General features: G+C 38.3%; 1 protein-coding gene across 1 annotated transcript in view; it reads right to left on the reverse strand.

Moving 5' to 3' along the window:
- kitlga (kit ligand a) overlaps positions 1-26,300 on the reverse strand; it is a 45,596-nt gene that overhangs the window by 7,722 nt on the left and 11,574 nt on the right. The window contains exons 2-8 of the mRNA XM_088006580.1: positions 8,334-8,441; positions 7,609-7,665; positions 6,647-6,799; positions 6,340-6,514; positions 3,091-3,156; positions 927-1,024; positions 600-703 (exon numbers count right to left, since the gene is read on the reverse strand). Of these exons, the coding sequence (XP_087862706.1) occupies positions 600-703; positions 927-1,024; positions 3,091-3,156; positions 6,340-6,514; positions 6,647-6,799; positions 7,609-7,665; positions 8,334-8,441 (761 nt within the window). The remainder of the gene's footprint in view (positions 1-599; positions 704-926; positions 1,025-3,090; positions 3,157-6,339; positions 6,515-6,646; positions 6,800-7,608; positions 7,666-8,333; positions 8,442-26,300) is intronic.

The raw sequence follows: 26,300 nt of genomic DNA on the forward strand, positions 1-26,300 counted from the left end.
AAATTAGTAGGAAATTCTAAAACTAGTGTATTATTTAATCAAATGGAAGAAAATACGATATAAAAACTACTCAGTTTTGGTAGTACCCTACATACTTCTGACATATCATACCATTTAACTGGCTGTGATGATATATTACACTTACTGCGAGGGTTGAGGTGGGGAAGTCAAGTAAAGGTGAGGGCTTTAAAAATTCAATGCAAATTCTCAAAGCTCAAACAGCTGAAGCACTGCAGTCCAGATTTACTGTCGTTCTTATGATTTGAAGTTCTATGACCTTTCATTGTGTAATTGTATAGTAACCCCGCATTTGGACAAAGTCCCAATTCTTTCAAGAAACTACCACTTCACAATTTTTACAGTGCATATAGCTCGTTTAAGAGCACACCTGCTTCTTATCAAGTTATATGACTCTGTGGTTTGTGTTTCCACTTCTTTCTTGTTCACTGCAGATTTTTCTATCCTCAGAAGTTAGAATAATCGAGTCCAAGTGACAAGAGATTCAAGAAAATACAAAAAGAACACAAATAACAATTATGTTGTTAAATGCATTCATTTGCAAGATGCACAAGCTGTGGAAAACGACAGAAGCAGCTTACTTTTCTGACGTTTCACCGGCTGGCTGAGGTGCCATCGGATCTGTAAAGCTTTCTTCTTCTCCACGATTTGATCGAGGATGCTCTACGTTCCTTCTTGACCTGACCTGCAAAGGGTTAAAAAAAATTATAATAATGTGCCAAACACTCACTAGACTCTTTAGCGTCGGCGAAAAGTTGAAAGGCTGCCGATGGTCATAATAAATACTGTGGAAAAAAGAAACAAGTATCTACCGACATCACCATAAAACCCCCAGAGAAACAGATTTTATCTCTGGAGCGACTCGTGAAGTTTTATGACCTTGTGTCAGGGGTTAAACGTTAGCTCACCTTCCACACAAGCAGGAAGATTAGGGCCAGCAGTGGGATAAACAGTAAGGAGAAAAGGCTTTTCTCCACCACCTGGCGAAGGGGACTTGGCGACGAAGCTGGAATGGAAAAACAGAAAGAAAAAGAAAAACTCATAAACCTTTTGCCTCTAGCTAGTACTGGATTTGACATACAGTAGATAAAGAAATCAATTAGTGCCTTTTTTTATTGTACAATCGCCCTGTGTGAAATTGTCAAAAGGTTCCTTCTGTTAGAGCACAAATCAGCTAAAACTGTTGCTGTAGAACCACTGTTAGACATCTGGTGTGATGTGGCATCTGGAACCAACCAGTCTGCAGCAGATCTATTAACTTATGTAAGTAAGTAGCTGGAACCTGAATGGCACTTTCTCATTTGTCCAGTGAATGTCTGGACAAATGAGAAAATGTCTGGACAAATGAGAAAATGCTCTGAAGAGCTCTGAGGATCTGAATGTCTCAGATCCTCAGAGCTCTGAAGAAATAGAGAATTTGGTAGACCAAGTTAACACCTATAAAACTGAGGCACTGCTGTTTTCTCGTGTCGTTTCGTCATTGGTTTTCGCCTCGTCCTTGCGACCTGGTAGAGCAAATTTTTCAAGCCAACTACTACAGTAAGCTATATTGTAAGCAACAGGGTTTTTTGTTGATGTTCAACTAAAACACTGGTGGATGACTAGGGGATATTTTCAGTAGTCCAACATGTACAGCTTAGCTGACGATAAAGGTAAAGATGAGTCTTTGGTTTTCATTATAAACAAGATTAATTTATCTTGTTTATGTTGTGTTTTTTACAGGTTTCCACAGAGATCTTTTCTGAGCAAAAATGTAGGATGTAAAAAACTCCCTAAAGTCGATAGTAACAAGTTGAAACTGTGCAGCTATGTATCATGCTATTCATCCAACACACTGTTGCATTTCTGCCTAGGGTTTTATTTAAGGCATAGATCAAGGTATCTGATACTCAAATTCAAAAGTACTTTATTAACCTCAAAAGGAAGATAGATGTTGTTGTAACTCATTAATTCTTTAAAGAGTTATTGTACATGATCTCTTGTAGCAGGCGTCTGTATTGCAGTAAATCTCAAAAAGCCTCTGACTGAAGATACTCTGCTTTCCCAAGACAGTCTCATGAAGATGATAGGTCAGGGTTGTCTATAATTTTCCTTGATTTTATGAAGAATCCTTCTTTGCATCATTATCATGAAGCCAAATTTAATTTGATCTCTTGCTAATCCAGGCTGATATGCATGTTTTTGTATGTAGGTAAAAAAGATGCCATGCAGTTTATAGATTACACAGACAACACTGCATTTGATTTTTAAAAAAGTTATAGCAATAGCCCAACGATTATGTTGCTTAATGTCATGCTATGTTATGCAGACGCTTCGTCTGCAGTGATGAAGATAAATTCACCTCCAGTGGAACTTAGCTACTTTCTTAGGTTTTCCCAAATTGACACTATCTGTCCCAAATCTTTACCTCTCCCAGACTCTTAAATTTTTTCATGACTACAGAAACCAGTCATTCCTTTGCTACATTACAAAATCCCTCCAGGTGCCACGGGAACAACTTTAACTTAACTTAGCTACCACAGACTTTCTATTCATCCACAGCTGTGGGAGAAGAAAGGCTAAAAGGAGATCATGTGAAGAACACAAAGCAATATTTATACAACAAATACATGTCAAACCAACTCCCTCGCAGTGGTTACATTCTGATATGTGAGCAAAATCCCTCCCAATTCAGAGCAAATGCTCACCATTAAAAGAGTCCTAATAAAGTCAGCCTGCAAGCACAACTGGAATGTGTGGAGATGTTTGAATAGGAGAATTGCTGCTGCTAATGTGAAAAAAAAAAAAAAACTGAAAAAATTTTGCATAACACTGTTGTAACTAAAATATGGATCATATACCCAACCACTGAGGAAAGTTGAGCACCATTCTAAAAGCTAAAAGCTAAAAGCTAACCTAAATACCCGACCAAACAATCCCAAAAGCACTTAATCCCAATCTGGGCTGTTTTCTGGGATGAAACCTTGAAAACCCTTGAATCATTTTTGTTTCTACAGTTGTACAAAATCACAGGCCAAGAGTAAGTTCATGAAGAAAAAGTTGGTCTATCTAAAAGTTGATGAGAGACTTTACCTGATGAGCGCGCTATTTCTTTAGTAGAGATACTGAGTGACGTGTCTTGGCCTGACGTATACTGAGCTGAAAACAAGAAGATAAAAAAAGGGAGTTCAGGAGACAGCGACAAAAACTGAAGACAAAAGACTGATAGAGTGAAGCATAACTGTCTGATGATGAAAACATTCATTGTTAGGTAGTAAATAGTCACTTCAGAGGTACTCTTTTTATCCCTCCCCCAAACAACACACAAAAACATCTGATCTGGTGGCAAAAAAAAAAAAAAAGAAAAGCGCTTTGGAAAGATTGGAAGATTGCTCTGTAATCAACACGTATACAATCAGGTTTCAGCCCTTTTCTTCCTTTTAAACACCGCGCTACCTTGGGACATCTTCCCTTAGTCCTGTGACTCAGCCGTGTCTCAATGGGCATTCTAAGCACTGAGGCCAGTCCTGAGTTTTTATCTTGCTGAGTTCTTGTGTGGAAATAATGGTGGCAGATTAAAAGCTTCTCCTAAAAAGCCACAAGAGATCTGCCCTAAATACAGCTCGCTCACAATGCTCCATACCAGGTGGCAGCAGTTTCACAATCGTAAGCAAAGCAGGAGCATGGCTTGCTGCTGGTTAGGATTTGGAGATTAGCTTCAGAGACAGTGGAAACGGAAAGTTCCCTTCAGTGGTTCCGGCAAGATCCCAAAGGTTTTCAGCCAGTTTGTACATTTTGTCAATTTGTTGTGATTTTTTTTTATATGAAGGCAAAGCAGTTTTAGGACCCAAAAGGGGGGTCCATTTTGGATGGGCTGTTGGTCTTTGTGCAACAAGCCACCCAAAAGCATGTAAAAAAATAAATAAATAAATAAGAAAAAAAAAACAAAACAAATGTACTTGTACTCCCAAACAATAGATGGCGATAAAGCCCATTAATGAGTTAAAAGCTGTAGTTTCATACCATTCAATTTAATAAGTTGTTCAAGCTTTATGCATGTAATAACTAGTAACCAGTTACTAGTTGTAGCATTTATTTGAGTAACTTTTTCACCCTTCATTTTAGCATTTAAAATACCAGAATTAGATGATTTCTAAGTTTACAAGCTGACATTATTTTAAAATATTCAATCAGGTAATCTGGTCAGTTACTCAGTACTTGAGTAGCATTTTCACTAAATATTATTTTCTGCTCCTACTTAATGATACCTAAGTAACTAATAGGATGGCTACTTTTTATTTCACTTGAGTGAAGACATGTTGAAGTAGTGAATTGAAATTTTTGGGTGGTCTAACCCGAAAAGGATATGTTCCCTTAGGACTGTCTCACAATTAAACAAGTCTAAAAACCAAAACACATGGAGAGAGAGTCAATATGAACAGGGGTATTTTTGCAAATTTCACAAATTCCTCTGTCATAAGAGGAATATGACAGAGCTCGTAGAGCTCTTGAACTATTTCTAACATAAACAGGTCTTCTTGAAACATCTTGAAAAAAATTTAAAAATCCTCCTCGAACTCAATGTTGTAGATATCCTTGGACCTCAGGAATGGTTAAACGGGTGCAACTGTTTGGGTGAATACTGGGTCCATGCTGCTGGTAGCGTTCCTCACCGGTTGTGGTCGGGTCCTTCTGTCATAAGGTGTGGGTGGTGGTGAGGTTGAACGCAGGCTGAACTCAGGTTGTAGTGAAATGATGGATTTAATGCTGACAATAATGAACAAAGACAGTCCAGGACAGGCAGCACGGGAGAGAACTAAAGCACACGGACTTCACAGTACCACTGGAAAACTCGACGGAAACCGACGCACGTAAGTCAACATTAGACAAGGACCCGACAAGAGACAAAGACAACAGGTGGGTTTAAATACAGAGGGAGGGTAATCAGGTAAGTAGACACATCTGGGGAGCAATCAAGAGGGAAGACAGACTCACAGGGGAAAACTAAAACACAGAAAAACCTCAAAAATAACCACACAGAAAACACAGATCATAACATCCTCTCTCTAAATTTTCTTTGGATTTGTAGTTTTTTCCCAAAATATTGTGAAAAATGTGTTTTGTCTTGACCTCTAACATGTTGTACCTTCTTGTCTTGGAACTGAATGCATTCCAGTCGCTGACAATTTCAGATTTAAATGAAATTGTTACGATCTGCTTATAGTCTGCAGTAAGGAAATGTACGACGGCATACTAGAGCCATTGTAGACAGATAAAAATATAAAAAAAACCTTTTGAAACTTATATCTGTACATGAGATCTTCTTTTCTGTTTTTTCTGAGTCCATAGGATAAAGGATTTACATGTGCTGAGACCCCCTCAGGCCAAAAACAAAACAGTCTGTTCTTTGTTTTACAAGAATTTAGGCCACCATTCAGCTATTGAAGAGGATCAGCCACACACTAAAGCATTGGCTACGTAGGAGAGAGTTTATGAGCTCAAATTCGGCAACAGTCTGAATTAAGATAACCCTCTGAGGTTCTCAAACAAGCAGTTCGGTTCAAGCATTGTAGTTTACACGTATTCCACAAAATCCAGCAGAAACATTTCATATGGCTATAAAAATCTCACTTCTGGGAAAACAAACTGCAGCTTCTATTTATGTTCACTAGAAAGGCAGCTTCTTTCTTCCTGGTTTTTAGAACAGTGGATTTATTTACACTACTCAGGGATTCGGAGAAGGTTTCACAGAACAGTTTCATTTTTTGGTTTTTCAAGCGATGAAAGAAGAAGAAAAAAATGACAGTTGTTGAATTTTTTTCTTGGTCAAGCAAAGTTGGCCTTTTATTAGAGTAGAAAATATTAACTTAATTTTGATTGTGATTAATGTCTGATTGTGCACAGCTTTTCAAGAGTGTGACTAGCGCAATATTAATATTATTTCAAAATGGCTGAGCTGGATGTTTTTCAAAGCATCTGGGATTACGAAGGTGCTCTGTTCATTTTAGAATTGTTCATAATTCTGAACTTTCATTCATCAATGAGTTGTCCTGAAGTTGAGTTGAACGTTTATATGGATCACTACTGAATGAATCAACGTGTTTTTGAAAATTTCAGTCTTTCTTTCTTCCTTTGCTTCTTTCCGTCTTTCTTAGCAAATCATAAAGTTCAACATTCTATATGTTAGTCAAACTAAAATAAACCCACACGCTGTAGTTCATCTATGTCATCACACACATAATAAGTTTTTCCTGCAGAATATTTGTTGATTGGTTCTTATTAAGGTTCACATCTAAGTCACAATTTTCCCTCTAAATACAAGAAGAATGAAGCCGGCGGTACCTGAAGAGGATTCTTCTGTCGGTATCGGTGTGGTGGGGCAGGGAGGTGGATCACATTCCTCTTCAGGTCTTTCTCTGTCTGCAGTATTACACACCTCCTCGACAAAGTTAAAGTATTTCCCTGTTTCCCACTTAACATCTCTGTAGTGGCACTCAAACTCTAACATTTGTGTATTCTGTAAGGATGAGAAGAGAGGCACTAGCAATTAGTCATACTTGATAAGCAGATACAATCACACGCCACTATAAAGTTTTCTAGATAATCAGCAAAGTCATTATTTATATGATAATTAATTATGGGAACTCGCCATATTACTGATTCCTATCCGCTTCTCTTCAATGAATTGGATGAGTATTTGTATATTGAGATTATTAGATGAAATGTTTCCAAACTTTTCAGATAAATCCTTCAAGCTCTCCTCCAAGTAGTAAAGATTTAACTTTGCCCAACACATGTCGCCCTGAAGGAAAAACAACAACAAAAAGACAGAAAATCTGTGAAAAATATGCAACAGTTTTAGTAATGAAAGTCACCCCAGGACAGCTGGTATCACTTAAAGAAATCCGGTTAAGAAATGGACACATTCGGGCATTACAGTATGACCTGGGTTGTCTGGAACTGGAGACAATAGAGTCTTCCAGACTGATACATAAAAGATATTGAATCCATCACATCCTATGAGTTTGGAAGTTCAAAGTCAGTTGCATGGCCAAATGTCTTGGTTGTCCCACCGTGTTATTGGTAAAACGTTCATAAAATTTTGGCTGTTGCAATACTTTGAGTAACCTGTGATTGCCATAATGCCTCTTTTACAAGTGTTTTTTTTTTTTTTTTTTTTTAGCTTTCAGTGGTCATAATGTTTGGTTAATGAAGGTTTTCGTTTTTTAAATTAAAGGTATTAAACTCATCCATGCGTTTATCACATTGATTTCTGAAATGGTGTCTTCACAGGTCTGCCTAAAAAAATCAATCAGCTGATCCAGAACGCTGCTGCTGGTGTTCTGACTAAAACCAGGAGCATAGAGCTCATCACCCGGTTCTAAAGTCTTTCCACTGAGAAAACAGACTTTAAAATAAACTGCTGATAGTTTATAAATCACTGAACAACTTAGAACCAAAATACTTTAAACATTAAAAAAAACTTGGTTGATACATTGTTGCAGCAAAGGTTGTTGTTGTATCAACCTTCCAGAAAGCTCAGGTCTTGTCAGTAAATTATTTTTTTCATTCATTAAAGAATGAACACAAGGAGAGAGGAAGACGACTTACCATTTCTTTGGGAATGAACTTGATGGGGATTTTATAATCTTTTGGAATATTTTGTCTCTGTTGAAACAAAAATAGCAAAAGTAAAAACATTTTTGTGTTTTATTGAAGACATTCAAAATCCAAAGGTTTACATACACACTTATTTTCTCCTGACTGGCATAAAATAAAACTAAACACTTCCTTTTTTAGGGTTAGTTAGGATTACCAAACACAACGCTTCCTCTTGAGACGTCGTTGGACAAGCAAAAGGTGCATTTAGCAAAATGAAGAGCATCACTAGGGAAGAAGTTTATGTGGAAATATTATAGCAACATTTCCAGATTTCTGCCAGAATATTACAACTTGGGCACCAGTGGCTCTCCCAAATAGAAAATGTACAACTTGGTCTTCTAAATCAGATAGAAAGCGGACAACAACATTAATGCTTTGCAGTAGCCAGTAGGGCAGACTACAGACTTGACTCAGTTGTACTGGTTCTGTCAAAAGGAATTCCAACAAACTATTATGAAGAGCTTGAGGCAATAACTATAGACAATTCTACCCAACACCAAGGAAATCTATTTAAACTTCTATTCTTCATTACTTTGGTATTTACTAAATGGACATAATGTCTTGACTGATGTAAAGCAGGAAATGTTTAGTGTGATTTTATGTACAGAAAACACCAACAGAACCTAATTCATCATTGAAAATGTTGCCTAAACGGTTTAATTTCCAAATCTTACCAAATCAGGGACTCTCCTGTCAATATCATTGACCACTTTTCCAGTTGCAGCTGAATGTACCCCAAGCGTAATGAACAGCAGGAAATGGACACAAACGTCTATCCAACTCTGTGAATCAAGAGAGATAACAATTAGCAATCAGCTGAACCATATCCAGTGTCATTATGACCAGATGATAGTTAATAATTGAGCAACATGAGGACCTTCATTAGTTGTTTTTTTATTATTTCTTCTGTCTGACGTACACAGTGATGATGTCGGTGTTTCAGAGACTTTTTTTTGAAAACACAAACTATTTTTTTATTTGAATTTAGAGTGCACCTGTGACCTAAAATATAATAATTTTTTATTATCAATCATTAGTTGCAGGACAGCTAGTGCTTCCAAAAATAAATAAATAAATAATTAAAACATTTATACTAAAAATATGACTTTTTAGCTCTTCCCCCCCAAAACATTTGCACTATTTTTTTAACCTAACAAGCGTATCAGCAGGTTTTCCTCTGTGTCACCAGGGTCAGAGTGGAAAACAAGTGTCATATTTGAAATCACTCAAATATCTGCTGGCTTCCTCTTTGGGATTAGATAACAGAAATAACATGTCCAAATTGACCACAGGAGTGAATTGGGGAAATTGTGACAATGTAAAATAAAATAAAACAATAAGACACTAAAAAAACAACTCAGAAGTGTAAATTTATTTGGTATAACTTCGATCGAATTGGAAAATCTTTGTTCACTTCTAATACAATCTGTCATTTTAATTGACCTGCTTTTGGTTGTTACCTTGACTGACATGTAATAAATGATTCTCGACTAGCTGCTCATGGACGACGAAAGAAACAAAAAAATAAACCTTTCACAGGGTTTATTTAAAGCCGTCCTGTGGAGCCTCTAACAATGAATGACATTCTCATTGTGAGATTGCTGCTTTGGGGTTTTAGGCTGACGTTCCGAATGACAATGCATGGGAAGCACAGAGCAACAAAAGACTACAGATAGGGCAGATATATTTAAACAGAGCTATGTTTTTAGAACTTGATGTTGCTTTGAGGAAGGAAAGGCTTTGAATATGTTTGAAGGAGCGACTCCCCTTTAGCGAGGCCAGGTAACGTAAACATGTCTACCAACTGATACTTTAAAGGCTCACCAGCAGAAAGCCGCCATTGGCTGACCTCTTTTCTGATGTCAGCGCCAATCCGACAATATTATGCAATGGACCTGCAGTTGTTCTCTTAATATAGATCAGGGCCAGTCACCGTCTTGCCCGAGTTAGTTCGGCAACCTTGAATGGCAACCAGCTCCATGGCAAATGCAGCTTTAAAGTGCTCTAAAGAGAGTGGAATTAAGAGATCATTGTTGACTTAACCACAGAACCAGGCTTCAACAGGCGCAGCGGCGTTCATCGCCGCAGTTTATTTGGATTAAGATTTTCTAATCATGCTGTCTCTTTGGTTCTCGTGAGGAAAAACTAGAACCGAGAGAACAAAAGCTGTAGAATGTTTCACGCAAACTGCAGCTCCCAGATTGCCAGCTCTTTCTATATGTTTGTCAAGCCCAACCAAAACAGGAAAGGAAAGAAACAATGCTCCATCAAGAGCAGGAAAGGCTAACGGAAAGGCATCATGTAAAAGGCAGATGGGGTGCAGAGGCTTTCACCTCAGCTTCAGCTTATCCACTCAAATCAACAGACGGAGATGAGTGGACGTGAGTGTTATGGGTGGGAAGCATGGGAAACAAATGGGCAAAGTCATTTTGTTCTTTATGGTGAAAAAAAAAGTTCACCGCCAAATTGGTTGACCTGTACAGAGTTTGGTTCACAAGGAGACCAGGCATTGTTCAGTGGAAACTGAACAATTATCCAACATCACCTAAAGGCATTTCAATAGCAAATAGGAGTGGAAAAATTTGATGACATAAATAAATAAATAAATAAATAAATATATATATATATATATATATATTTATATATAAGCAGACAGGGGAAGTCTTTGCAAAGCATTCAAGAAAAACACAGATTGAATCCAACCAATGTTACTTATGCCTGCTGTTAAAGTCTACAAAAAAAATTCAATACATGAAATTCAAACTACATATTCTTTTGTGTATGCTGACAGAATGGTATGTTCTCAGTGACGTTGAGGCCTGAGGCGTCTTATGTCCTGGTTTTTTGGAACCGTCACAGATTTTTTTTCATCGATTCACACTGAACCTTCAGCTATAACAGAACGACTCAGTCTCTTATAGACCAAACAATGGAGACCTTTTTGTGCCCCAGAATTAATGAAGTATCTGACAGTGAAGACAATGTAATGTCTCCAGATTAAAAAACACCTTATGAGACAGCAATGCCATCAGAGTGAGGGTTCTACTGGGAGTCCGCTTAAGATAACAGAAATCCCATTGGTCCGATGTTGGAAACGTTTGGTTCATTTGTATATGTTGTGTCCCTCTACATAGATATGTCAAAAACATGCCACATGTACTGGAAAATAGCCAAAGAAAAGCAGCTTGCTACATGCAAACACACAATGGGGCCCACATCAAGCTCCTCCAAGTCCTTAAAGTTGACTAGTACGTCTATCAGACGCTGCCTCTTCACTCACTGTTTTGACCAACTGCAGGACACCGGCAGCTGCTTCACAGGCAATCCAGGTTTGAGGAACTCCAGGGCTGCAGTGACCCACATTGTTTAGATGTTTCCCTTTCTGAACACGTTCCATGTGAATAACCGATTCCACATTTTCCTGCCCTCTTAAACCGGCACTTGGAAAAGTACTCATCATCCCGACTCCCCCTATGACGGATCGTTTTTCTACAATGAGTGATGAGATTTTACAGGTGTTTTGGAAAATCTTCATTCATTTATTTTCCAAAAATAGAGCAAAGATTTTATAGAATCAGTAGTCGGTGCATTTCGTTCTTCTTACGCCAAAAAAAAAAGCACTGATAATGAGACCGCTTTATGTTTTCACAGCTGAAAGGAGAAAGTAATATAGGAAACTGTGCTAGCAGTCTGGACAATGAACAATTTTTATTAATCAACTATTTTGACACAGGGAAACACAAGAACTACTTCCTTCCTTACTTCAAATTAAGACACTCAAACAATTACAACAAGATTAAAACTTGATGAAACACTCAATGCTTATGATATCAGACAAAATATGAGGATGGTTAAAAATTGCTGTTGGTGCGACCATAGATATCCTTTGCTGTTATGTGTCTTAACTTACTGTGTTACTCTGTAGACTGCTTGAAAATAAATCATTTTAACCACATGACAATTTCAGCTGATATAAATATCCAATATCATATTGATGTTATGGCAGATAACCAACAGTTACTAACATTTACATTCATATTGAAATATTTTATTTATATTTCAATACCCATTTTGACAACCACTGCTTCTTTGCTTCAGTTAAACACCCCATAATCCTTTGCTGCATTACCATCACTGTCACATGACCAAACATGATCAACCTCCTCCTCCAGTCTGAGTTATGCAAAACTGCCATTTGTGAGTTGGTGTGCCATATCTATATTACTACCATATAGAAAAAGATAATGATCAAAACAACAACCCCGAGAAAAGTCATAATTTTCACACTGACTGAATGCACACCATTGTTTGGTCCCAATAAAACCTAATTTCTTCTATTTTCTCTTTGTTTTAGAAAAACCATCGAGGCTGACCGCCACTGACACACCGCACTGGAATGAGGAGTTAACTCAGGAGTTTTTATTTGCAACCGTTGTTTCAAAGAAAAATTGACTTCAAAGGGAGCAGACTCTCATTCCAAACAGCTGGAAAATAAACTCGGAGAAATGAAGGGAGTAAACAGTTCCTGCTCAAAAACCCACCAGCGGAGCTGCTTTCAAACTGTTCTGCGAAACAGAGGGAACCAGAGATGTTCCACAATTTTTGGAAAGGGTATACGGCATTTACTGCCAAAACCTGAGGAACAGATTGGCACAACTACTGGGTTTAAGGAAAGCAATGACTTTTTTTTCCTTTAAGGAAACTTTCAGAAAACTGCAAAACAGCTGAAACACTGACTTCCTTTAAACCAAAACTAAAAAACAAACCTGTTAAGAGCTGATTGAGACCCCTAATAACACAAACACTGACAAACATATTCGATGTGTTTTGATGATTTTGATGATTGCATTTGACAAAATTAATGTAATGTCTGCTACTGGTTTAACAAATGGTGACTGTACAGTGGATTTATATTTTCATAATGTAAAGCTGAAATGTGCCATATAGATAAACTTGACTGATTGATTGAATCAATTGTTTGCCTGAAAGTTGAACTTTATTTTTACTCATGTTTTCTTTGCCCAACATTAAAACTTGTTCAATGATCTAAAACATGTACAATAAGTGTGAAGAAAACCAAGGCAGAAGCAGAAAACATTTGTTAGCATGCCAATACTTCTTCACGGCACTACACATACCGCTTAACATCACATTGTGCAACTGTTTTGAAGCAATTTGATCTTACAACTGAACCACAATCACCCATCCAAAGACAAGCTGAATAGATCTTCCAACACCTACAAAATATCAGTGGTGTGTCTTTCACAAATTGAGTCAATTGGCTCAGTTAGCCTGAGTTCATACCGCTGGAAGAAGTGCAGATGTGAGTTGTTAGAAGAGAATCCCTGTTATTACTCTTCTTAAGCTAATGGTGATCCCCGTGTTTTTTTTTTTTTTTTTCTTTTGCGAGAGCAAATAAAGCCGAGCGAAATCACCTGGCTTCGCAGCGGGATCTGACATGAAAGGTGAGCGATGACAGCGGTATCGGCCACCGCCGCTCCTCAGGTTTTTAAGAGACAGATTCCCAGCATGCGAACACAGCAGCAGGCTGGAGAAAAAAAACAAAACAATCATATTAAAGGAGCTGTGCTGACTACAAGCCTGAGGTTCAATTCTCCTCAGACCTCCCAGTGCTGACAAGTCATGAAGTGGCTGTCAGAAACACGTGTTCATAAAATTTGGTGAGCTGATAGGCCCGGAGGAGCAGAGCACCGGATTAAATTTTGTAACTATTTAGCGCAGGCTTGCGCTTTCCAAAAAAACATATCTATCTTTAAAGCACAACTGATGGTCCAGTGAAACGGAAGGAAAGTAAATGTTTTGATGATCCCACTTAGTGAGAGTCTGGAAAGGGCCTAAGCCAATGCTTTTCTACATCATGGAATAAACATTAGAAGATGTAACATGTTCTTCTGCTGTCAAAGCCAATAAAATCTGATTATATAGTAAATGGGGTATAAATCTTGTAGCAGAAAAAAAAGAAGAAGAAAAGATTCCCTAATGGCAGCATTCCCAGATTTGGATAAAGTGTAATTATTTGTTTCTTTGCTTTGAGGTCGATCTGTCCTCGGGGAAAATCCATTCCTGTCCGTGAGTCGCTGACAGCCTCTTAACAGGATTTAACACTTTGTTGATACATACTGCTACAGCAGTGTTCGTGTTCTTGGATTTTCCCCGACTCTGTATAAACATCAGACCTACCACTGCAACAATCAGGATTTATATTTTTTTCTTGTTCCTGACACTGATCAGGGGCCATTTAGGAAGAAACGTTTGCTGATAGAGTGTCTCCGTTACGATACATCATTAAAATCACTGACGTGTGTATGCCTGAAAAGGCAGCAAGATAACAGAACATTTCATCAGTAATACTCTACACTCGCTCACTGATCATATTCATAACAGTGCAAATTTAGTTCACCAGAAAAAAAAAAAAAAACTTTATCTTTAAGTATATCTGTAACATCCTGATTTATCAGCATTCAAATTTGGCCTTAGGCCTGAATTTTAAGTTCTCTGTTTCACTAACATCTTTTAACATTATATTCATTATGCCCTGAGACAGACTGGCGACCTGTCCAGGGTGACCCCGCCGCTCGCCCAGAACGTTAGCTGGAGAGGCACCAGCAACCCTCCCGACCCCACTAAGGGACAAGGGTGTAGAGAAAATAGATGGATGGATGGATTATATTCATAATGCAAAATGTGCTATAAGTTCCTTTATATGTGCAGTATTAGGAGTTTCCCTTACTATGTTACCAACAGTTGATAAAAATATGCTACATATATCAAATATTTTTACTTTGTAATTTAACACCTTGAAATTGTCCCTCTGTCTCTTTAAAAACTCCTGCTCCTTCTGAAACTCCACCTTCAAGAAGTCATCACAACATGGCCCCTCTATTAACCGTTTAGCAACGTTTTTACCAGCGTTTCACTGACAAGTAGCTCCTATAATGAGCTCAGCAGATGCTCAGTTCCACCAGGTGTTTACTAATTGCTGCTGGCTAGTCTGAAGGAGCTGAGAGTGGGAGTTGCAGAGGGGGCTGCTCTGTGAAGCCAAAGCTTGGAAACCGAAGCTCAGAGGAGCAGCAACCAAGCGTTTTGCACGGCTGAATGGTTGCCATGGAGATAAAGGAGTTTCTAAAGCATGCATCAAAGAATGAAAGCAACACCACAGGTTGTGTTTTTGATGAGAGAATAACATTATAGCATCATGCAAAGCTAAAAAAAAAAAAAGCAGATTTTACCTAATACTTCCCCTCTAATACAGTGTTCAGCTGGTGAGGGGTCACTCTGATCATAGTTATGAAGCCCCGTATAGGGTTAGCTGTTTGCTATGAACAATTAAAAGACCGCAGCTTAGTAAAATGCTGTAACTTACTGCATATTCTTGCTTGCTAATGAGATAAAGATTACTAGTTAAACTAAATGACAGATCAATAATGAGTCAATTCATGCTTATTCTCTATTTTGATATGTCCTGTTGATAATTCCTTAGATGTCTCAATGGCGTTCAAGTGGAATGTTTTGACAAAAAAATACTGTCATTTAGTTCAAAGTTTTTCCTGCTTCATACATTAGGCAGAGCATTAAGCACTGTGAGTTGCACCAGCCAATAGAGTCTCTTTCAAAGTAAAACTTCAATGCAATGCATAAAAAAAAAACTGTTTTATTTGCTGTGCACTCAAAGACAGGAGTTGGGATAAAGCAAATAAAAGAAACCGGATCTGACTTCTACTGTCTAAACTCAACACTCAGCTCCGGCCTGTGACTGTTTGACTTACACCATTTGACTTTCTAAAAAGTACTTTATCAAAATCATATATTCATATCATTATCGTGCCGACACAGACATTAACACAATTTTAGTTCCACTTGGCACTATTTCTAATAACGTTTCGAGTTGGAGGTGAAGTTTTATTCATGTGGGTATTAAAAAAAAAGTCCACACTAAATTCCTATCTGAGCCCCAAATTTTGTGTTTTTAAATCATTGCCGTTGAGTTAAGATTTTAAAAGCCTCAAAGTCAGCTAAAACTCACACCCTTGATGAGAGTATGAAAAATTTACCACCATCACTGTATTTAATCTCCTGGGGATGACAGTTTTTACAGCAGCATAAAAGCCACATTAGGCCAACAGATAAAGCTAATGTCTGAGATGTTAGAACAGTTCAAAGGGCAACTTTGCTTACGATGGGCCACAGCCAAGCAATGCAGGGCTTGGTGTTGCTCAGGAAAACATGGCATATACATGACTTAGATTCTGTGCAAAGCTCAACATTTAAAGGAAAATATACATTTTCACTAGGCATGGTACAGAAACATAAAAAGAAGCCATAAAACCTCCTCCTATGTGTGGTTCGGTGGCCATAAAGCTGCCAAGACTTTAATAGCAACACTTCTGTCATTTACATAGTCACATCTATAACTTTAATAACAGTTACCATGGCTACAGAGAGGTTGTTCAAATTTGGAAGCAGCTCACTGAGCATATCAGACCCCAAATGTTATCCCAAAACATTTGGGCTATGTTCAAGTGTCTGTGAGACACAAGGGCTGCATTGAACTACTTCTTCCTCTATTTTGATGAAACATTTCAAATCCATATCTTATTCAATTTTATTAAATTACACTGGATTGAGAGTGTTGCATATTTATTTCTACCATTTTTTTGTGTTTGTCCAAAATATAACAACAGATGTCGATGATTCAGGACAAAAGAAATTGATGACAGAAGTCGCTGGAGTCATGAAGGACAGATGTTTAATAAGGCATATATTCAAATTTACCACAATTGAATGATACTTGATTAATCCCAGAGGGGAAAAACTTAATAATATCCACATGTGCATCTTGAGCTTAGTCTTTATTGCTAAGCTACAGAGAAGAACATCTTGCTGCAATTATGCTGATGTCTCGACAATTCAGCCACATGATCCTGTTACACTTCAAACTTCCAGAGTTCTTGCTTCTCAACTATTTATCTAGCATATAAAAAACAAACAAAAACTCAAATAAAAACTAATTAGCTCTGAGTAAAACACCAACATTGAGGTTTTCTGTTGATTCTTACAATATAAGCATTAATACCAGTGTTATTCTGTTCCATGCAAATCTTATGCTACATAATGACATAATGACATGACTTTTTTGAGCTTTATATGAAGCTGTAATGTCATTCTTTCATCAAATACATACAGAGTGTTGCTTTGACTCATTCATGCATGCTTGAGAAATCCTTGAATCTCCCATGGCAACCATTCAGGGATGCCATAACGGCTGCTCATGCGAAGCACCGCCGAGTTACCCAAAGCTTCACCTTGTAGCTTCTGGGCCCGACCGAAGTCCCTCCCTGCAGAGTGCTCCTCCAGACTAGCGGGAGCAGCAATGAACAAACACTTGTTGTAACTGCGCATCTGCTGAGCTCCTAAGAACGGCTGTAAACGGCATCACAGAGAAGAATTGCTGTGATAATGTGCTGAAGCTGGAGTGGTAAAGGTAGGACTTCCTTAAAGAGACAGAGGCCAATTTCAATGCGTCAGATGCAAAGATAAATTTCTTTTTTCCACGTTATTTTTGATATATTCAGCATTTTCATAACAACTGAAATTAACATAGTCATTCGATTGTACTATAAAATGGCACTGTGTGCCTGGGACATACTTAATCACCTGCTTTTATATTGCATGTCAACCTGGTTGCTACAAATTCAGATTACTGTAAAAGTTAATGTTCACTGCTTCTAAGATAAACTTTACAACATAAATTATGTAGCACCTTCATAGCCTTCAACCTATGGCAAATGTACTGATATGGGGTCGGGAGAAGAAGAATTTAAGTCAGCACCCTTTGAAAGCCCTTTTCATTACTGTTAAAATAACATTTTGACATTTTTTTGGATGTAGTAACACAAGAGCTATCACTTGTGCAAGTCTAACCCTTTGCAAATACATATATATATATATATATATATATATATATATATATATATATATATATATATATATATATATATATATATATATATATATATATACATATATATGTGTGTGTGTGTGTGTGTGTATTCCGCCCAGCTTCATCTAAAATGAACAGTTGAATGGTTGAATATAAATGCAGCCAGGTGTTCCAACAGAACAAAAATCCTAAAACAAACTGAGATATGGGATATAAAATATGTAAAACAGAACAACATGCTATTTCCAAAGCGTCGATTTCAACCATTTTGAAAATGTTGGGAACAGGTAGACCAACTAATCTAAATGAACTGCAAGTATACAGAGAATAACAGTCAAATCTGATGCAAAATCAAAACCCTCAACATGTTATGGCTAAAGCAGAGGAACATTTAGCCAAACATTGGTGGGGATGCATGCATTTAAGCCTGAACTCAAAACTTGTGAGCGTCAGAGACAATCCACAATAAATTCCTATTTGAGCCCCAAAATGACTTTTTTAACCATTGCTGTTATAATCACTTTACCCTGAAACATTAAAAGTCTCGAAAACTGCTAACATTGATGCCCATGATGAGTGTATGAAAATTTACCACCATCACTGTATTTAATCTGCTGGGGAGAGTTCAAAGGGCAACTTTGCTTACGATGGGCCACAGCCAAGCAATGCAGGGCTTGGTGTTGCTCAGGAAAACATGGCATATACATGACTTAGATTCTGTGCAAAGCTCAACATTTAAAGGAAAATATACATTTTCACTAGGCATGGTACAGAAACATAAAAAGAAGCCATAAAACCTCCTCCTCAGTGGAGTACAGTGGCCATAAAACTACCAAACATTCAACTTTTGCTGTTGCTTTGAAGTTCTTTGTTCTTAACAATCAAAACAAAACAAAACAAAGTAAAACCAAAAAATAAATCAGGGTTCTTCTTTATTCCAATAGTTTATGTTAACATTTTAAAGCATCTTGATCATTAGAGTACAAAATCTACTTATTAAAAAACGTAATGCCTGCTGCTGACTATTATATCTCTATCTTTAACAAAAACTCGAGCCGGAGTGGATTATCTGATATTCGAATATTTACACTTTTTCATCCTTTATTCATTTTCTTTGCTGATGTTCCAAATATTTCTGAGTATTAATGCAGGGTCTTTCATCTACACTTGAATTTTAAAATCCTAATCTTAGAGAGTAGTGGTGACATTAGTAGTGTTATAAAAATGCTGCATATATAAAACATGACATAAAGGAATTTTGACTGTATTTTAATGCTTTGAAATTGGGCATTAATTTAGGATTTCCCAATCCGAATTAATCCTAGTCCTGCTGTTTCAGACAGAAAAAACTTTAAGTTCTTCAGGACAGCTGAAATATTTGGCTACATAATGAGATTTACCAGGTCAAAAAAAAACTAAAGTATTGTCATGGCTATTTGTCACAAGTCGTTTTTCTCAACTCAGATTTCTTGAAAGACAAGCCAAATGTAACTGTTGAACCATTTGCCTTACGTCCAAATCTAATTAACTATGTTACCTTTGGTTGTTTAAGAAAAATGCTACATATATCAAATATTTGTACTTTGTAATTTCATGCCTTGAAATTGGGTCTGTCTCTTTAAGAAACTCCTGCTCTTTCTGAAACTTTGCCTTCAAGAAGTCATCACAACATGGCTCCCCTATTAACTCTTTAATAAAGGTTTCATCAGCTTTGCAGTGAGAAGCAGCTCGTATGAGGAGCACATGTGCAGTTCCACCCGGTGTTTGCTAATTGCTGCTGGCTAGTCTGAAGGAGCTTAGTGGGGGAGTAAAACGGGGACTGCTGCTCTGTAAGGCAGAGGCTTGGAAACTTCAGCTCAGTGGAGGAGCCTTGTCCTCGAAGGCGGAGCTAGATCCATCCAGGCGTTTTGCATAGCTGAATGGTTGCCACGGAAGATTAAAGGATTTCTCAAACATGCATGAAAGAATCAAAGCAAAATTCTTAGTACCGTGTTTCCCCGAAAGTAAGACAGTGTCTTACTTTCTTTTTATCCCCAAAAGCCCCACTATGTCTTACTTTCGGGGTATGTCTTATATTGGGAAAAAAATTGTCGAATTTTTTGTTTTAACCATAAAATTAACATTTATTAACAACCTGAACAGTATTGTATTCAGGCGGTGCTCAGGCGGCGCTCATTTGGATCAGACGGAGGCGGCAGACGCAGTGACGTATGGAGGGGGGGCGGCGCGGAAGTGGGCAGGAGGCGGCGCGCAGCTAGATGAGAGGTGTTTCCCCGAAAAGTAAGACATATGTCTTACTTTCGGGGTACGGCTTATATTAGCCGACCCCCCTGAAACCCCCGATACGTCTTACAATCGGGGGTGTCTTACTATCGGGGAAACACGGTAGGTTATTGTGGAGGGAATAACCTTAGAGCCTGACGTTAAGCTCAAAAAAGTCAATTTTACATAATAATGCTGCCACTTTGTGAAAAGTGGGGAAAGTCAAACGTGTTTGCCATACCAGATTTTTTTTGTCAGACTTCTAATCTCTGAAAATTGATTCCACACTTTAAAGACGGTGTTGATAAAAGTGTGGAATCTCTGAAAATTGATTCCACACTTGAAAGATGGTGTTGGAACCCTTAAAGGACACATGTGATGTTATACTTTCTGAACATGTCTGTGAAGATAACTGCCTATGAATATTATAAAATATGCAAGACATTTCTCGAAAGTCTGGCAACTTTGCTCTCGTAAGTTAAAGGATGTTCTTCTAAAAGGACGAACTGCAAAACCTAAAATCTAATCTCCTCCGTTCTTGCTGTGACTGTGAAATTGGAGTTGTTTGGATAAAATATCAGCCGTTTGTCTCCCACGCAGCTAAATTGGATAGTTTGTAATGTTTTGATGCAGTCTACTGCGTCGACAGCACACTGAGAAAACCTCGTCTTACTGTGAGCTCTCGCTTGCCTCAACAAGGAAGGAGATGAGAAAACATCTTGGTTAAATTATAACCATCTAAAACAAACAACGTTTCCTTCTAAATGCTCCAAAAAACACTCGTGGCCTGCAAACAAAGCTCATGCCAAACACATCAAGCTACAGGCGGGGCTTCGGTGAGAAAATCGCTTTGACTTCTTGTCACTGACTTTGCCAGTATCTCACCAGCATGCTGTTACTCATGTTGCGATATTAAAAACACGCCTACACCTCCAAACAGAATGCTCACACTGGCCCAAGATGTTCTCTTAAGAGGATGAAGCCAATTCAGCAACTTCTGTTGTCACAATATTTATTGTCCAATCAAGACGTACCCCTCCGTGAGAAAGCCCATCCATCATTGCGAGACGAATTCGAGTTGTGGAGGCGTTGCTGCGTGAAGCCCACCATCTCCGATGCGGAGGATGATGGTCGTCGTCTCGTTTTTCACCGCCTCTTTGAAGTTGAGGTGCCATTAAGCTGAATGAGGCTCTCCAGACCGCCGGCCTCACGGCCCTCTCTGCATAATCTGATCAATGTGAGGCGCAGGCCCTCGCATGGCATTACTCCACTGCTTTGTCAGAGAGAGGGATGTTTTTATCTTAATCTTCTGCTCACATCACGGATGAGAGTTTTGCTGCAAGACCTCACTTCCCATGTTTCATAATGAGGATTAGTGCTGAGAGAATACCAAGCTGCCGTTGTTGTCCAGATGTCCCAGAGCCAATCCTGGCTATGACACCGGGCAGCTGGGATTCTGAGTGGAGGTGATGTTTTTCTTTCATCTTGCCTCTCTCTCTGTCAGAATCACAGTCAATATTTAACGTCTTACTGAATAAGCCACGCAAACAAAGGAACAAACGTCTTATCTAAAAAATCCTTTTAGTGGTTCAACAGCAGTACAGTAAAGTCAAATAGAGACTGTAAAAGCATGTCAAAGAAAATAATTTATAAAAAAAACCTAGCGACTCTAGATCACTTAGTTTGTGTAGAAATTGAGTTAGCAGCCAAGAAAATTCACTTTGGTTCTAATGCTGTCTGCATAGGTGCACTTATAGGAGCCACTTTAACACAATCAGCTGCTAGGTGATAGAACAGACCTGAGGCATGTCAGGGGCAACCTAAAACAGGACTAATCATGTTATCTTATCATATCCTCGGAAGGTAAATAAAGAACCTTTCAAAAATTAGAGACTGATAGACTATGTCGGAATTTGCAAATTTCTCTTTGATAAGGCCTGACTGAAAAAAAACCCTTCTTCTTTCATCTATTCACTGAATGCATCAAAACTAATCTTTAAATGCATCATCAAACACCAGGTAGTATTGATGTACTTCTATTAGCTTGACAAAAATCAAACAAAGCTTGGGCACCAAAACTTTGGCAAATCCCATGATTTTCTGTTGGGTCTTTATCTTTTGTCTTTTCATGTGTTCCATCCATAAATGAGCAAGTCTGTGGGAGGAAGATGGAGTACCCAGAGAGAATCCAGGCATCCACAGGGAGAACATGCAAACTCCATGCAGAAAAACACAAGGTGAAGACTCAAACCCAGAACCTTCTTGTTGAGAGGAAAGTTGGTCAAACTGTCAGTTGCATATCGGTCCTGCTATAGAAAAAACCTTTGAGATATGATATCAGTGACAAGGTCCCTGATCCATAAGGGACGATCTATTCAGTCTAACTCTATGGTTTGAGCTCCAAGCCACATCATGCTTTATTATACATTATATATTATCTTTAGAATTCCTAATTTCACTTTTTGAACCATTTGGAAGAAGATTTGTTGCAGTTTATTCTTTACATTTGACCAACGTAGTCAACTTATTGTTTTTGTCAGTTTCAGTTTTTTTATTATTTAATTTACATTGGCTGTCCTACTCTGAATTGCACTGACTGAACAAATGAGTTATTTTCACATGTTTCACCAAGCTTGTGACGGTGTTTAGGTGCGCTGCAATTCAGTACGTCTATATCTGTATTTAAGGAAAGAAACAATTTAAGTCAATTCAGTTCAGTTTCTCTGTATCTGCTCAGTATCAGCCGATACTAAACTTCAGATATCGGTACTGGTGTTGGAAGTGGAAAAGTTGGATCAGTGCATCCCTAGATTATATCAAGTAATGTGACTGGTGAATCATTGATGCAATGCATGAGCTCTGTCAATGGTGCGCATGTAACCCTCAGAGATGTGCTAATGTGGTGGACTTTTTTCACATGTCCCAAGAGTCAGTTTCATCAGCCTGGTTCATCTGGTCATAAAATTGCACATGCTGCCCTGTTGATGCACCGCTAGGTGATGCCAGAGCATAATTTACTGGTCATTTATCAGGACGGAAATACCAGTAAGAAAGGGTAATTGGAGGAATGTACTATCTGTAATAATATGACAAAAATACTTACTACCTAATTAGTTTGACTGAACCAAAAAAAGGTACAAAGTTAAGTCCAGGCTTACATACCGATCACATCTTTTTTTAGCAGTGTTCTTGCTCTCCACACTAACGATTAACAGCCACCTTGCAGCGTAGAAGTCAATGGACTTTCACGACAAAGTAAACAAGCTGTGAAGTGAGGGGGAAGCAATAAAACTGAAGTTGATCAGATAAAAATGAGATAATATGAACATTGTGGCAGACATGGAAGATGACGATAGTCCTTCTAAAATATCTCATTTATCACAAACATGGACTAATAAAGAAATTAAAAAGTGTGCGTAGGGTTCAAACCTAACACGGAGAGAGTTATCGCCTGCTCTCCTCCGCCGAGGAACAAAATACGCATAAGTCAATACGATGAAAAAAACTAACAAACAAAAAAACTGATTTGACGAATTCCTTCTGGTGGCATCCTGGAACCCGCCCGCTCTCTTCGCCGTGCTGCAAAATTTATCACCTCCACAGAATCAACAAGGCTGGCTGAGATCAATCAATTCACCACGGCAACAATGCGCAAGCTGTCATACAAAACTCCAGCTAATGATACATCGCTTAGAGATATGGCTCATTTAATCCAACGTGAAAACAAATTGCTTTGCTGCTTTTGTAGCTCAGCGTATACTGTAGTGGAAAACAGGAAATGGTGCGTAATGAGACACCGTTTCTTCATGAGCCCGTTTTTGGGGGCGGGCGCCAGGTGGGGTGGGCGGGGGTGTGTATGGTAGCTAGGAGACAGCCTGCTGTGTGTTGAACAAATGATTCCAAGGATCAGTATGTACTGAACATATCCTTTTACTTCAAGTAAAAGGACATGTTCAGTACATACTGATCCTGTAGATCCTGTAGATGAGTGATTAGTGTTTTTAGTGCCAAAAAGACACATATGAGTGCTGCTAAGCGAACAGGAAAAAAAAAAAAAAAAAAAAAAAAAAACAATTCAGGAGCTTGGAACTTTGTGGAGCTCACAAAACCTGCCTCATATAGAAGTCATGCTTTTTAACAACTTTTAAAGAAATATCTTTAGTAGCACAGCGACCCGTACCTTATATATAATAGGTACTGCAGCGAGCAGTTCCACTTACTGCCTTGCAGTATTGAAAGCTCTGACTGCAGTTTGTCCCTGTTCTTTTGTTGCAGATAGGTTGGAGAGAATCTGTGAACAGCAGTTCTTTTTTTTTTTTTAAGTCTTGCCACAAATTGGATTCAGAACTGGACTTTCTAACACATGATTTTATCAAAATCATTCTATTGTCTGTGCGTGCAGAGACGTTATCTTGCTGGAAGTTGAGGCTCCGCCCCTTCTTAGGTCTTCAGATGAGTATATCTTTAATGTCTTTAACTAGATTCTCCCTGGCAGCAGAGGAAAAGCCAGTCAGCACCCAGCACATGTTCAGGGTGGTGTGTAGTGTTAGCCATTTGAATGAAGCCCAAAAAGTTTCATTTTGGTTCCATCAGCAGGGCTCTATGGCAAACACTAAATGGGACTTTTGAGGTATTTCATTAAAGATGCAGTATGTAACTTTTATAGAATTTTTTTTATTGTTTTCTGTTTGTTGAAACTTCCATTATGTTGTGTAATCCGTGAAGAAATCAGCCCCTCTACTTTCGCCCAGTGTGAACTAGAAAAATCCAATCAGTCAAGAGGAGGGTCTTAGAGCTGTCAATCACTCTCCGTGTGGCGCTGCTCATCCCCTTTTATTTCCTTTCCCCAGTACTCTCTGCTACCCTGTAGTTAGCAGTAGACAATACAAGACTAGTTAGCACAGCAACTGATAACAGCAAGTAAATGGCTTTCATGTAATGGTACGTTGTTTCTCCACCATTAGCACAGTTAGCAGCAAATACACGAGGTTGACTGACAGTGCTAAAACCCGCCTCCTAGCTCTGATTGGCTGTCGCTGGTCTGGAGTGGTGCACATTGGGAGGAAGTCGATCTTTTCTCGGATTGTCTGTCTCATTCAAAAATACGTAAGAAACATTTCTTTTTCTAAATGTAATTTTATGCAGCATTAACAATGACTTTCTTAGAGTCATATTCCCATAAGGACTATTTTTGTGGAGTGCAGAACATACATAAAAGCTCATATTCAAACATAAGACATGTGGCATATATTCTTTAATTCAGCCATTTAAAAGGCAGAGTTATGAGTTATTGGATGCACAATGAGGAACTTTAGCTCCTGCTGATTAAATCGGTGTACGAAAGAAAACAAAATTATAGAATACTTGTCAAATATGAGTTATTCTAATGGAGCCTTCGTATGTAACCTCTCTCTAGGACGTCTCTAAACATGTTCGGAAAACAAGAAGGTTTTTTTGTTTTACTGCTTGGAAATTCAAAGCACATGTTGCTGAGAAGAACAGGACAAAAAAAAAAAAAAACTCTCAAGTGTCTGGTGAAACTGAACCTCCATCCATTCTTGGTTTTATGATGGAAACACAACTAAAAAAACAAAGTGAAAAAGAAATTCAAATGTGTTCCATGTAGCCAGCATACATGCATTTATTTATTTTTTGTTTATCTTTCACAGCCTGATTCAGAACTACACTCTGCTATTTTTTTTTCCTTTTTAAAGAAATCCGAGCATGCTTACAGGTTGACATACTGAAGAACAATATATCCTGTATCTGATATTTCCCCAGTGAGATAGAACTTTAGTTCCTTCTTTATCTTTATGTTATTTTTTTTTTCTGTTACAGAGATGTCATTTTTCATATGCACTGTGGGACACAAATCTGGATTCACAATCTAGCCTTTGTGTAAGGCCATCCATAATTTCACTGAAATAAATGACTGCATGTTCAATGTACATGTTGACTTGAACTACGAACGCCATGACTGCGATGCTATTGTCCCGCTGGCTTCCAGCAGGAAATCTCATCTCAAGGCTGAGAAAAAAACATGACAGCGGGAGGATTATGATGAACTTTTTGATGATAGCATGCTCTCTGCCTTGTTTTCCTTGGAACGGAAACGTGTCTTAGTGTTTTATGGTCCTCTTACAGTCCCTTTATATAGGCGCAATAGTTACTGTGTCAACAAACAGGGGGACAGAACCGATCTAGTTAATATGCACTAAACTGCCGCAGTGGGAATTTGTCTTGGCCAACAAGGAAGAGAGTTGTGAAACTGCTCGTCATTAGATTCCCTCTCACACAGATCGCCTGCCAAGATTTCACCTTGACAAGTTCTCACCCGACGGCTCAGCTGAAATCCTTTCTTGTCTTCCCAAGAGATCATTAAGATTTCTCCTTTCGACACCAAGGTACGTTCCCTTTG

Source organism: Poecilia mexicana, unplaced genomic scaffold, assembly GCF_051168715.1.
Source record: "Poecilia mexicana isolate PSO_F unplaced genomic scaffold, ASM5116871v1 scaffold_6, whole genome shotgun sequence".
Taxonomy (NCBI): domain Eukaryota; kingdom Metazoa; phylum Chordata; class Actinopteri; order Cyprinodontiformes; family Poeciliidae; genus Poecilia; species Poecilia mexicana.